The sequence below is a fragment of the Pseudovirgaria hyperparasitica genome, assembly GCF_010093815.1.
Source record: "Pseudovirgaria hyperparasitica strain CBS 121739 unplaced genomic scaffold EJ05scaffold_13, whole genome shotgun sequence".
NCBI classification, from domain to species: Eukaryota; Fungi; Ascomycota; class Dothideomycetes; order Acrospermales; family Acrospermaceae; genus Pseudovirgaria; species Pseudovirgaria hyperparasitica.
Genome location: NW_022985561.1, coordinates 639,151 through 650,345, shown reverse-complemented (window position 1 = coordinate 650,345; position 11,195 = coordinate 639,151). Strand labels below are relative to the sequence as shown.

The following is an 11,195-nucleotide window of genomic DNA, read 5'->3' as shown; positions in this document are numbered from 1 at the left end:
ACCACCACATCAATCCAACACCACCACATCAATCCAACACCACCACATCAATCCAACACCACCACATCAATCCAACACCACCACATCAATCCAACGCCACCAAAACAGTCCGACCCGCCCGCTCTCAAGACACATTGATCAATAATCCAAAGCACTCCAACCCTGCACCCCCAATCCCCAACCCCAGTAAACAAAGCACGCACAACCACCAAGACAACACAGCACAGCACAAGACCCCTCAAAGGTCAAAAGCGAAGCAAAAAAGCATATTATTCACCTTCTTCCTCTTCGTCCTCCTTTTCTTCTTCTTTTTCTTCCCCTTCTTCTTCCTTCTTCCTTCTTCCTTCCATCTTCCTCCTTCCTCCTTCCTACTCCCATCTATCCAAAAACACCCGCTTAATCCAAGACCCTTTTCCATACCCAAACCCAAAACCAAAAACCCCCCAAAAAACACAAGACTGATACCACCAAAAACAAAAAAGTGACACACAAGACAAGAAAGACACACGACAGGCCAGAACAGAGAATGACAGATCGACAGCCCAGGCTTGCGCCGCCTGGCTACTGTCTACTTGCCATATCTCCAAAGCGTCTCGCGACGCTGCTTTGGCTCATGCCGAATCACGCCCCCGTTGCCGTCGCTCAAGTCGCGGAAGCCGTATTCATAGTAGCAGTCTGACGGACCATCCACCTTTGGCAGGCCTTTGTCGTCGACAGCATCAGGATTCGACAGGACCGCATCTGCCGAGCTTCGCGAAGCCGGCCGCATTGGAGCACAGGGAATCTCCTCAAGTCCATCGCGACGCGCAGCTCCCGTCTCCACATCACCATGATCCGACACACGCTCCCGTGTCTCCTCCGCCTCCGGCCCAGCCTCACGCCCAATCAGCAGATCCGTAGCCCAATTCCCCGCCGCACCAACCGTCTTCTTCAGCCATCGCTGCCAGCGATTGCGCATCTTCCTGGAGATGCAGGGAAACATGTGGATGGCAAAGGGGAGCCGGCTGCCGTAGTAGATGCCGATGAAGAAGACGTTGATGATGATGAAGCACTCCTGCGCGACTGTGATCCACCACTCTGTCTGTACGTCTGTCTTGGGCCGTCCGCCGGGTAGGGCTGGGAGTAGGTTGGCGGGCGGGGAACTGTAGCGCGAGTGTTAGTGGAAGACTGCTAGTAGACGGTGTGTTCAGGTTGCTTTCTCTGCGGGCGAGTGCTGCTGCTGCTGCTGCTGCTGCTGCTCGGGCGCTGCGCGTCGGCGCAAGGCCTTGGACCCGAGATGGGGACCGTCGTGGCGTGGTGTGACGGCTTGGTCCTGGACTCTGAGCCATTCCCGTCGCGTGGCATCCCAGCGATGACTAGAAGAAGACAGTCAGCTCGACGCAATACACTGTCTACAGGCATATAATCCTCACCCCTCAAAGTCCGTCACCACAAGCGCCTTCTCGTGATACTCATCCAAGAGCACCTTGTCATACGCATACGGAATCCGAGCCGGCACACCCTCGAAAAAGGTGTCACGCAGCGGATAAATGTCCGCGGTGCGATAATCGTGAAAGTTCTTGCAGGACCAGACGCCGGGCTTGGTCGCGGGGTCCAGCTCGGACAGCCCGGTGATGTCGATGTAGAGGCCGTTGTCCATGTCGATCCAGCGGGCGTCGATGAAGTTTGCGCCGTCGCCGTGTTCGCGCTCGCGGAAGTGTGGGTTGACGTCGATGAGGTAGTTGCGGATCTTGGCCTCGCCGGCGGCTCGGTACTGGTATGTGGTTTGGTTGTAGTTCTCGCCGAGGTAGTAGAGGGTTTGGTCGGGCACCTGGGTGTCGATGTCCCAGTCCCACGGCAGCATCTGGGAGATGAGGTCAGTACGGGGCTGTGAGAATGCTTCATGTGAGGCAGACCTTGCCATTCCACCACCAGCCGAGGAGCGAGCCATGGGCTATCCAGGTCTCTAGATTCTTTTCGTGGAAGAAGATGAGGTATGAGCGCATCATATGCTGTAGGGATTGAACGCGATCATCGTATTCCTGCTGCGTCTTGAAGTAACGCACGTCGTAATGGTTCAGATACATGTTACCACTAAAAGAAGACAAACGTTAGCTAGCTGGGCTGGCTGCTGCTGCTGTAGGTGGCGCAGAGATACTGAGGGGGGGAAACAGTGCTGGCATACCCCGGCTCATCTAGGGATCAGGAATTAGCACTAGTTCTGTAAGAACGGAACGGGGCAGCAGAGCAGGGATGCATACGAAAGTATCTCGGATCAGACGGCTTGTCCTCCTTTTTTTCATTTTCCTGATTCTCCTCACGCTTCGATGCGGTAGCTTGTGTATTTTTTGTATCTGGCAGTCGAGGTGAAGCTGCCGGCGAGGCCAAGACGGAACGAGCCAGCAAGGCAGAGGAAGCCAGCACGGAGAGGCATTGCAGCAGCTTCATGGCCACGAAGCCGAGGACAGAGAAGTTAAGGGTACTGTTTGAGTATGTTCGTTTGTAACAGAGGTGAAGACGATTAAGGTATCCTGTTGACGGGGTCGTTGTCGACGGGGAGATGAATAGGAGGGAGAGAGAGAGAAGTTAAATGTATTCCTGATTACAGAAAAAGTAGACGACGGCAAAGCTAAGATATAAGAGAGCCGGGATGCGGATTTCGAAAAGAGAAAAAGGGAGCAAGCAAGGATGGAGCAGAGAGAGAGAGCGAGGAAGAGAGAGAGACATGGTGAGGGTTTTATGAGATATGGCAGGGAAGGCAGAGTGGAGAAATTGGAGCGAGCAGGCCGCGTGGATCCCTTCCTTTGTCACCTTGGAGGAATGGGAAGGGGACATGGGATCAGGAATGTGTGCGAATGAGAATGGATGGGCAAGCCAGAGATAGTGCTTTGGGATGCTGATGCGGATGCTGATGCTGATGGGGGAATGCACTTCGTCGCTGCTGGTGCTACAAGGGGTGCGTCAGCATCAGCATCAGATTCAGATTCAGCTTCACCTCATTAATCACAGCCAAACAGGTCGGTCTCCACAGCCCTACCCTCGCAACCGAACAGCTGGCTGCCCGGAGCTGCGTCATAACATCGTAGTACTAGGTGTTTTCCTGAAGCACTTGGCACCCGTTATCCGTGCACATACAGACGGGTTTGGTGGAGTTGCATTAGCGCCCCCCCCTCCCCTTCACTTTCGTGTGTGGGGACATGCAGGGCACCCTTGAACGATGTGGGAGAAAGGCAATAAAGACAAGGAACGTATGTACGTATGTACGTATGCGTATGTATGCAGGCAGGCGCATAATCTATAAACCACGCGACTCAGAGATGCTGACTTGCTTATCCAATTATGAATCAACAAACCCCCTGATTACAGCAAAAAGGGGGTAGATGGACGGCACGCGACATGTTGCCTGCTTCGTCATCCATCTTTGCCGTTCCTGCCTCGTGACGGGTTAAATGGCGGGTACGACGGGGAGACCATGGTCATTAGTCGAGGCAGGTATATCTTGGTATCCATTGTTATTCACTCTCTCTCTGCCATACTTTCTCGTCGCCCGCTTGGCACAACTCAAACGCCATCCATGGATCTTGGTATGCTCGGCCATCAATAGATATAGTCACAAAGGGAAGACATCCAGAAGACCAGTTAACCTCCAGTCCATCCCTCATCTCGATCCAGTGGCACTGGCTGACATGACCTCAGCTCACTCAGGCACCATCACACCTAACAGTAAAGATAGCCCTGTCCTGTACCTATAACCGTCCCGCCAAGACCGCCAAGACCGCCAAGACCGCCAAGCCCAATCCATCCCTCGCCCCGCCAAGCAATGCTGACATCCTCCCTCCCTTCGATTCCTTCATGCATGCGCGGATATGCACGGCCTGATGGGACAAAGACCAGACAAAGACAGATAAAGACGGCCCACTTCTTATTTTCTATTTGGGTGAATCATTACAGTAGCACACACACACACACACACACAGCCGCGTTTTTACCTACCGGCCGAAAACGAGCGCTTCTTCTTCTTCCCCTTCCTCTCTCGCCTCGTCTACATGCCCGCCTGGCTAACTAATTAATCAGTTTAGCGGGTCAACCGTCAGCACTGTCTACGACGGCTAGCTAGGTTCTGTTTCAGAATATCCAGAAAAGACGGATGAACGAACGGGATCGCCGTGAAGAGAAGAAAAAGTCGTGTTTCTATTTACGGATATGCCGATGTCCAGTCCCGAAGGAGGGTACATCGTCCGCCGTGCTCTTATTACAACGTTTGTAGTTTACAGTACATATGTATTTAGTTTCAAATGCTCTTCGAGTCCCCTCCCAGGGTCGTCGCGCTGCCCGTGTGCCAAAATTCAATCCCCGCACCGAGCATCGCCGCGAGCCCACAGGTTTTCTCTCTTTCTTTCTTTGCTGTTTGTCCGTCTGTCCGTCTGTCTGATGTGCGGTGCTGCCAAACTGGAACACCCACACAAACAGTCCTTCGTTACCAATCCTCGCCCACATATTGGAAAAAAAGCCGTCCACCAAGGAAAAAGGAAAACAAAAAAAGGGGGGGGCGTTTTCGGAATCGCTAAAAATGCAATGCTTCATGCCATGCCATCAATTGTAGCCAAAAACGTCGCTAAATAGCAGGATATGTTCTTTCGTGAGTTTCGGTGCGCGTGAAAATAGGAGGAAAAAATGGATGATGATGATAAAAAAGGACAAAAGAGGAAACATCTGATGCTGTCATATCTGCTGCTCACATTACACGCAAGCAGAGTGTGGCGTACATCATCAGACATGCTGTCTGTCCATAGTCGACAGATGAGATAGTGAAGAGGGCGTGTCGCGGTGTCGCAGTGTTGCGGTAGAGTTTATCCAAGAAAGAGCCCATCCGCATCCTCCTTGCAATCGATCGTGAAGCGTGGATGGCCAAGTGTATAGTGAAAACAATGAGTGTAGTGGCGTAGGGCCTCGTCATGACATCATGAAGTGTTATGTCGACAATTCGTAGATGACGTTGAACTTATGTGTAAAAGAAAATCGTAGATACCCGTTTGGGGACGTGTACATTGATGTTGCAAATATTTTGTGCCCGTATTTCAAGCCCGCGATGCGAATATGGCAAGGACAATCTGTACGAATTGTTAAACAAAACGATACTGCTTTTCACTTTCAGGCCCTCACACTCACGATTGTTACTATTAGAGCCACGCCGACGACCGACATGATGCGGTTGAGGTTCCGCCACCAGCGCGCCTTCTGGTACCGGATCTCGTCAATCTGCCCCATGTGCTCTGCCATTGCTGCCTCCACCTGGCCCGGCGTCGCATCTTTCTCGTGGCATTCCGGCGGTCGAACGTAGAGGAACGAGGCCATGATCCATAACGGGGGGAAGAAGAAGCCAAGACAGAACAAGAGCACCTGTCGATTGCCTTGCGACCAGGACAGAAAGTTGAACGCGTCATCAAACGACGGTGCTCGCCACGCACTGATGCGCGATATTGGCCGTTTGTCGCGTCGAAGACGAGGTGCCCATGGCTCGTTCATCGGCTGCCGACGTCCTCCCTGCACATATGCCTCCTGCTCCACGCGCGCTTCAGAGATGGCGAGAGAATCCGTCGATTCATCACCTGGCCGAGGTCTGGTGCGTGGACGCCATACACGGTAGTTGGGCTCGCTGCTGACGCTGGTGCCCTCGCTGTGCACCGAGTCTCTTCGGCAGTCACCATCCACGGCCAAGTCGGCGCCTCGCTCACCTCTCTGGTAGTAGTATCTCGCCCAAGCAGGTATCGTGTTGGCGATAAAGTGCGCAACATCCGACGATGACGAGCTCGGTCTGGAGCCGCTGCCACGTGATGAGTTGGGCCGTGACTCGGACGAGAACCTGCTAAAGTAGCCAGAACGCTGCTTTCTGAGAGGCGGCGATTGAAGCTCCGTGACTACATCATGATGCTCATCCGAATCCCTCCAGTCGTGCGGTCGCACATTCGAAAGTGTCCGTTGAGGCACCGTCAGTGACTCCGCCGATGGCTGCTCTACAACCCTGCTACGAGGCACAGGCTTGCGCTCCGGGACTGAGCTCAGCACTTTCACATTCGACTGCGGGCGTGTCTGCGATGATTGGGATGCTTGTCCAGACGCTGAAGGATTGTTGGAGAGCTGCGTGTTCAAGGGCCGGCCCGAAAACCGATCACTCATTCGCGAGGCTTTCTTGGATTTCTGACGTGGTACAGCCTGAGAGGATTGCGCCCAAGAACCGCTCGATTGCGGTGCCCGGACTACCGGATACTGAACAACACTCGGGCGTTCTGTTCCCGCAGTGAAAGAAACATGAGGCACGCAGACGGGCGCAGATGATGATCGAGGGCGTTCCGAAGAGTTTGAATCCAGAGAGGCCAGAGAGTCGGATGATTGGTTAATCTTCGGTCGAGAAGGAGAGGCTGGTAGTGCAGATGAAGCCCGCTTCGCTACACGTGGTTGCGCATATGTCGGTGTTTTGGCCTGTCGAACAGGTGAAGGTGGACGTGGAAAGGCAAGGTCAGAACTTGAGGAATTACTGCGCTCTTCGATGCCGTAGTGAAGAACAAGAGTGTCGGTGGAGGTGGAGGAAGTGAGAGAGGCTTTTGACTGCGCCGAGGTGAGTGGTTGTGAAGGAGCAGCGCTTGATGGGTGAACGGCGCGTATCGTGGGCTGGTCTTGCAGAGGCTGTAGAGTCTGTAGAGGCTGCTGTTCCTGTTGCGGTGGCAATGGCGGCGACTCCTCCTTGACGATGTCTAAGCCGCCTGGTGGTAATAGGGAATTTCGTGCAACGCCTGGTGTGGACGGGGGACTGACGTCTTGCGACAAGCGGAACGAAGCAGGTGTCCATGGCGACGCATCCGTGACGCTCTCGACATCTGAATTTGATACCGAACCAGAACCCCGCTGGCCTTTGCGCAACTGTAGTGGTTTGGGATACAAGTCCTCCGTGGGGTTGCTCGTTTCCGTTGATGGAACCCTAGTAGCCGAGCTAGCATCCGAAACTCGAGCACCGCCAGAGCCCCTGTCCCCGAACGCATAACCAGGCGGCTCTCTGCGCGGTGCTAAGATTTGAGAGGGATGGTTTGGAAATGGCGTCTTCGCATAAGTCGTCACATCCAGGTCGTCTACCATGCGGATACTTGGTCCGGCCCAGTCGTTGTTCCGAGAGTTTGATCTGTCATGGAGAGGCCTGCGGCGGGGCGACGGCATGCGCAGGACCGGCTTCGTATGCAGCGGCGAAGGATTCTCGTTTTCTGACGAGGAAGACATGGCGGAATTAGGAGATGGTACAGGCAGCAAGGAAAGGTCATGAGAAGGTGGATGGGAAGTCAAAGAACAGTCCCGTGGGGGGGTTTTTCGCAGGTTCCTCAAGGCATTAGTATTAACAAAGTCGTCGGTGAAATGAACGGGCGGCTGAAAGAGAGACTCGTGAAAGGGCATAAGAAGTGTTTTTGTTGATAAAAAGAGCGACAAAGAAGGAGGAAAGAATTACACAGAGTCCAAAAGAGTGACTGGCCAAAAAATGGCGACAAAGAGAGTGTGGTGAAGGATTGAGGGTTTGAGGATGGAGAGGAGATGGTGGGATGGATGGGCGACTGCTGTAACGAGTGGGTCGTCGGCAGAATTGAGAATTGACGAGATGGGCCAAGCGAGTGGCAGATTTGGTATGGGCGTGTGGAATGGGCTAATGCTGTATGTCGCTGGCACTGCAGAGAGGCCGTCTGACTGGCTGGCGCTGCAGATGATATCGGTGCTTTTGCAAATCGCGGTGAGGGATAGGTTATTGATTTTGTGTGGTTCCTTTCCTTTGGGAGGGAGGGGGTTATGGGGGACAGTGGTCAATTTCGGGGGGTCAAGAAGGATCTTCTGGATGGCAGAATCGGGGCATAATGAAAGCAGGACGATGAACCTTTTTGAGAGATGATGTAGTAATTAGTCTGAATGCTACAATTCACGATAACAACAACAACAATAACAAGTTGGGCTATTATTACACTACACTACTACTATACACTCACTCTCCCTCCGCTCTCAGACTCAAGAGTCAAGGCTCAAGACGACTCAAGAGTCAAGAGGCAAGAGAAGGTTCTCCATGTGATGTGGACGAGGGCGCCGTACGGGCCCTGCCTCATGGTCTGGTACCATGTACCGCGTAAAGTGTGTAGTCGTTGGTAGTGTACGGTGAGATTCCAGCAAATGTTTGTGGTCCAGGAGACTTGAACCGCCGTTCTAACGCGTAAAAAGAGATTTGCTGAGGCGCGTGTGGAATGCTTGTGCGCGACACCGCTAGTCCTGGCTGGGCTTAGCGGGCGTCATTAACGAAATTGCGTCACGCTCTGGCCACTCACAGCGCGCCGATGCCACAAAACCCCATCGGGCTGCATCTCTGATTCGTTCAGGTTTGAATCAACAATATGCATTCATTCATTCCTGTCGCGCCCTTCTCCTCACTCCTGCATGCCTCGTCTCCCATCCTCATCGGTAACAATAATATTAATAGTATTAAGCAGTATGTATTACTGTGGTCAATTGAGTGCCAGCACATACATGCATCGAGCTGACATTCTCTCACTCCTCCTGTCTGCCTGTCGTTTCCACGCTCCTCACGCTTATTCTACCACACCCACATACACAACCCACACCACCCTCCACTGGCGCCCACGATGAAACAAATCGTCTGGAGTCCTTGATGCTCTTTGCGCTTTGGTACCGAAACATTAATGGTTCTGTCGTGTGCCATAAAAAGCTCTGGAAGCTGGCACACTGACTTTCCCCCCCTGAGGCTTGTTCTCCACATCTCACTTGCGAACCATGGCACACACTCGCTCTGCAAATCCCATCGTGAACTGCCCCTGGGGATCGCGTCTTCGTGGACGGAACTAGTGACTAGCTGACGTCTTTTTATGCGGGACGTTTCATCTCAGCTTCAAGCCTCCTTTCAACGGCGTCTAGCTACATACAGTGCTAGCACACCGCTCTCAGGACTTTGCGCCGGGTCAATGTTTGAGCCCACCAGTGTTGGCTGTCGTTATGTTGCAGTTGTTATGTTGTAGTTGTTCTTGCTGCCCTCCTCTCTTCAAGTCATATAATCTCTGTGTCTTGATGATCACACTATCGCTTCACGCCGTACCTGATCTGACACTTTCACACTACTCCTGCGCAGTGTCTATCTAGACAGACTGACGACAAGACCGCAACAGAAGCAACTGTGCATCCTGCTTTCTTTTCTTCATGCAACGACCACCGTAGTACTCCGAACCGTTCCTCTCTCATGCAATCACAGGTTCTATCGGTCACGGCGCGCGGACATGACGAGTGTGAGATGCTTTAATATGCTTTTGCGGCGCCGTCCAAAAATAGCAGGCGCGCGATAAAAGACACGACAGTGGACGGATAACGATAACACCACCGGTCCCTATCCTGATCAAGAACTATGCGACTGCTCCGTAGAGATGTCTGTCGCGCTCTCCCCATTCGGACAAGGTGCAGGTGCCCAAAGACGTCTTGCTCCTTCTCGTTGAGTCTGGACTCTCAACAGCCTCCTTCCCGTTCCGTCGCGTTCTCGTCAATTCTCGTCGTTGTCGCCGTCGTCCAGCGTCGTCACATGACAATTGTCCGCGCTTTCTTTTTTTTTTCGAAGCTTAATTACTAGCTTGTAATACTCAGTGACAGCCTTTCACCCAGTGAGGTCATCAGTCAGTCAGTCTTAATGGGGAGTCCTGTCGACTATCTCAACCGTCTGGTCTCGGCCTTCAGAAAGGAGCCCGGTAATTACTCCTCCTCTCACACACATACACAAAACACCACGCTCTCAATTCAATTCATTATATCTCCTTACGAATCGCGACGCTAACATTTGACTGACTGACGCACAGAAAAGCCCGCGTTGTCCCCTGGGTCCGCCGCCCTGATATCAGTACGTCACTCCCATTCATTCATTCATCCATTCATTCCACAACCCCTAACCCACAACACACAAAAGAAATGAACACTAACCCACCCACGATCAACAGGTCCTCTTCACCCTCATCTACATCCTCCCCTTCTACCTCTCGCCCGCCACCCGGCCCTCGCCCACCCTCTCCCGCGATGCCCCCTCCTCCATCCGCGCCCGCATCCGCGCCGTCTCCCTCTCCTGCCTCGTCGCCTCCCTCGTCACAATCTACGCTGTCCAGCACTACACCTACGCCCGCCCGCTCGACACACTCAATCTACTGGGCTGGTGGCCCGTGTCGCTGAAAGACGCCGCGAAGACGCTGCTGCTGACAGCCATCCTCTTCGCCGGCCCGCTCTTCGAGGCTGGAGTCGTGGAAGGTGGGTGGAGGCGCTGGATCCGTGGGTGGCCGCTGTATGAGGCCGTGCTGGCTGATTGGGTGGGGTGTCGGAATTACATTGCTGTGTGTATACTCTGTTCTTGAAGACGCGGGAACCTGGCCTGCCTACTTAATTGACTGGCTGACAAACTGACCCTAACCCCAGGGCCCCGTCTCCGAAGAACTCATCTGGCGCTCGCTCATCATCCCCCTGCACCTGCTCGGCCACATCACCCCTCTCCGCACCGTCTTCCTGACGCCGCTCTACTTTGGCATCGCCCACGTGCACCACTACTACGAGTTCCGCCTCACGAACCCGGGCGTGCCGGCCCTGCCCGCGCTCGCCCGCTCGCTGTTTCAGTTTGCGTATACTTCGCTGTTTGGCTTCTACGCCGCCTTTGTCTTTTTGCGCACGCGTAGTCTGCTGGGGCTGATACTTGCGCATAGCTTTTGTAATTGGATGGGGCTTCCGCGGTTTTGGGGCCGTGTGGGCGAGGATGTGGTGGTGGTGGTAAATGGGGAGAGGGAGAGGGAGAGAGGGAGGGAGAGCGAGAGGCAGGGACAGCGCCAATCTGGGGCTACGTCGCGTGGAAAGGTGCAGTATGCGAGTTTGGGCATAGGGTGGACGGTGGCGTATTATGTGATACTCGTTGCAGGCGCTGTGGGCTTCTACAAGCAGCTGTTTCCATTGACGAGCAGTGAGCGAGCCCTTGCGACGTTCGAGTGAGGAGGAGGAGGAGGATGAGTTGGAGCACAGTGCAGGGTAGATGGAAGATCCTGTGTGTCTTGTATTTGTATGAAAGGTTTGGACATAGATGTGATAGCACCGGTGTGGCGCACATGCACGAGCATAGCATGCCACCCCCCCAGAAACGTATACATAAACCCCTCCATCCATCCATC

The 11,195-nt window shown here is 53.6% G+C and overlaps 4 protein-coding genes across 4 annotated transcripts in view; 2 read left to right on the top strand and 2 right to left on the bottom strand.

The window, feature by feature from the left end:
- The window catches only part of EJ05DRAFT_104607 (uncharacterized protein), a 1,055-nt gene extending 352 nt beyond the window's left edge, over window positions 1–703 (top strand). Inside the window, exon 2 of the mRNA XM_033738963.1 lies at window positions 9–703. Coding sequence (XP_033597967.1) covers window positions 9–485 — 477 coding nt within the window. The 3' untranslated portion in view covers window positions 486–703. The remainder of the gene's footprint in view (window positions 1–8) is intronic.
- A 381-nt stretch (window positions 704–1,084) lies between these two features.
- EJ05DRAFT_104564 (uncharacterized protein) lies at window positions 1,085–2,649 on the bottom strand. Its single transcript, XM_033738962.1, has 6 exons — window positions 2,241–2,649; window positions 2,165–2,174; window positions 2,046–2,073; window positions 1,896–1,991; window positions 1,413–1,843; window positions 1,085–1,355 (listed from the first exon to the last, which is right to left on the bottom strand). The coding sequence occupies exons 1-6, from the start codon at window positions 2,425–2,427 to the stop codon at window positions 1,187–1,189; spliced, it is 921 nt and encodes a 306-aa protein (XP_033597966.1). The 5' UTR covers window positions 2,428–2,649; the 3' UTR covers window positions 1,085–1,186.
- Window positions 2,650–5,130: 2,481 nt separating this feature from the next.
- EJ05DRAFT_502972 (uncharacterized protein) lies at window positions 5,131–7,248 on the bottom strand (the record flags this gene model as incomplete). The annotated part of the gene is made up of 1 exon (XM_033747342.1): window positions 5,131–7,248. The coding sequence occupies one exon, from the start codon at window positions 7,246–7,248 to the stop codon at window positions 5,131–5,133; it is 2,118 nt and encodes a 705-aa protein (XP_033597965.1).
- Window positions 7,249–9,571: 2,323 nt separating this feature from the next.
- EJ05DRAFT_104430 (uncharacterized protein) lies at window positions 9,572–11,157 on the top strand. Its single transcript, XM_033738961.1, has 4 exons — window positions 9,572–9,746; window positions 9,855–9,895; window positions 9,993–10,376; window positions 10,459–11,157. Exons 1-4 carry the CDS (start codon window positions 9,689–9,691, stop codon window positions 11,017–11,019), a joined length of 1,044 nt encoding a protein of 347 aa, XP_033597964.1. The 5' UTR covers window positions 9,572–9,688; the 3' UTR covers window positions 11,020–11,157.
- The last annotated feature ends 38 nt before the right edge of the window (window positions 11,158–11,195 follow it).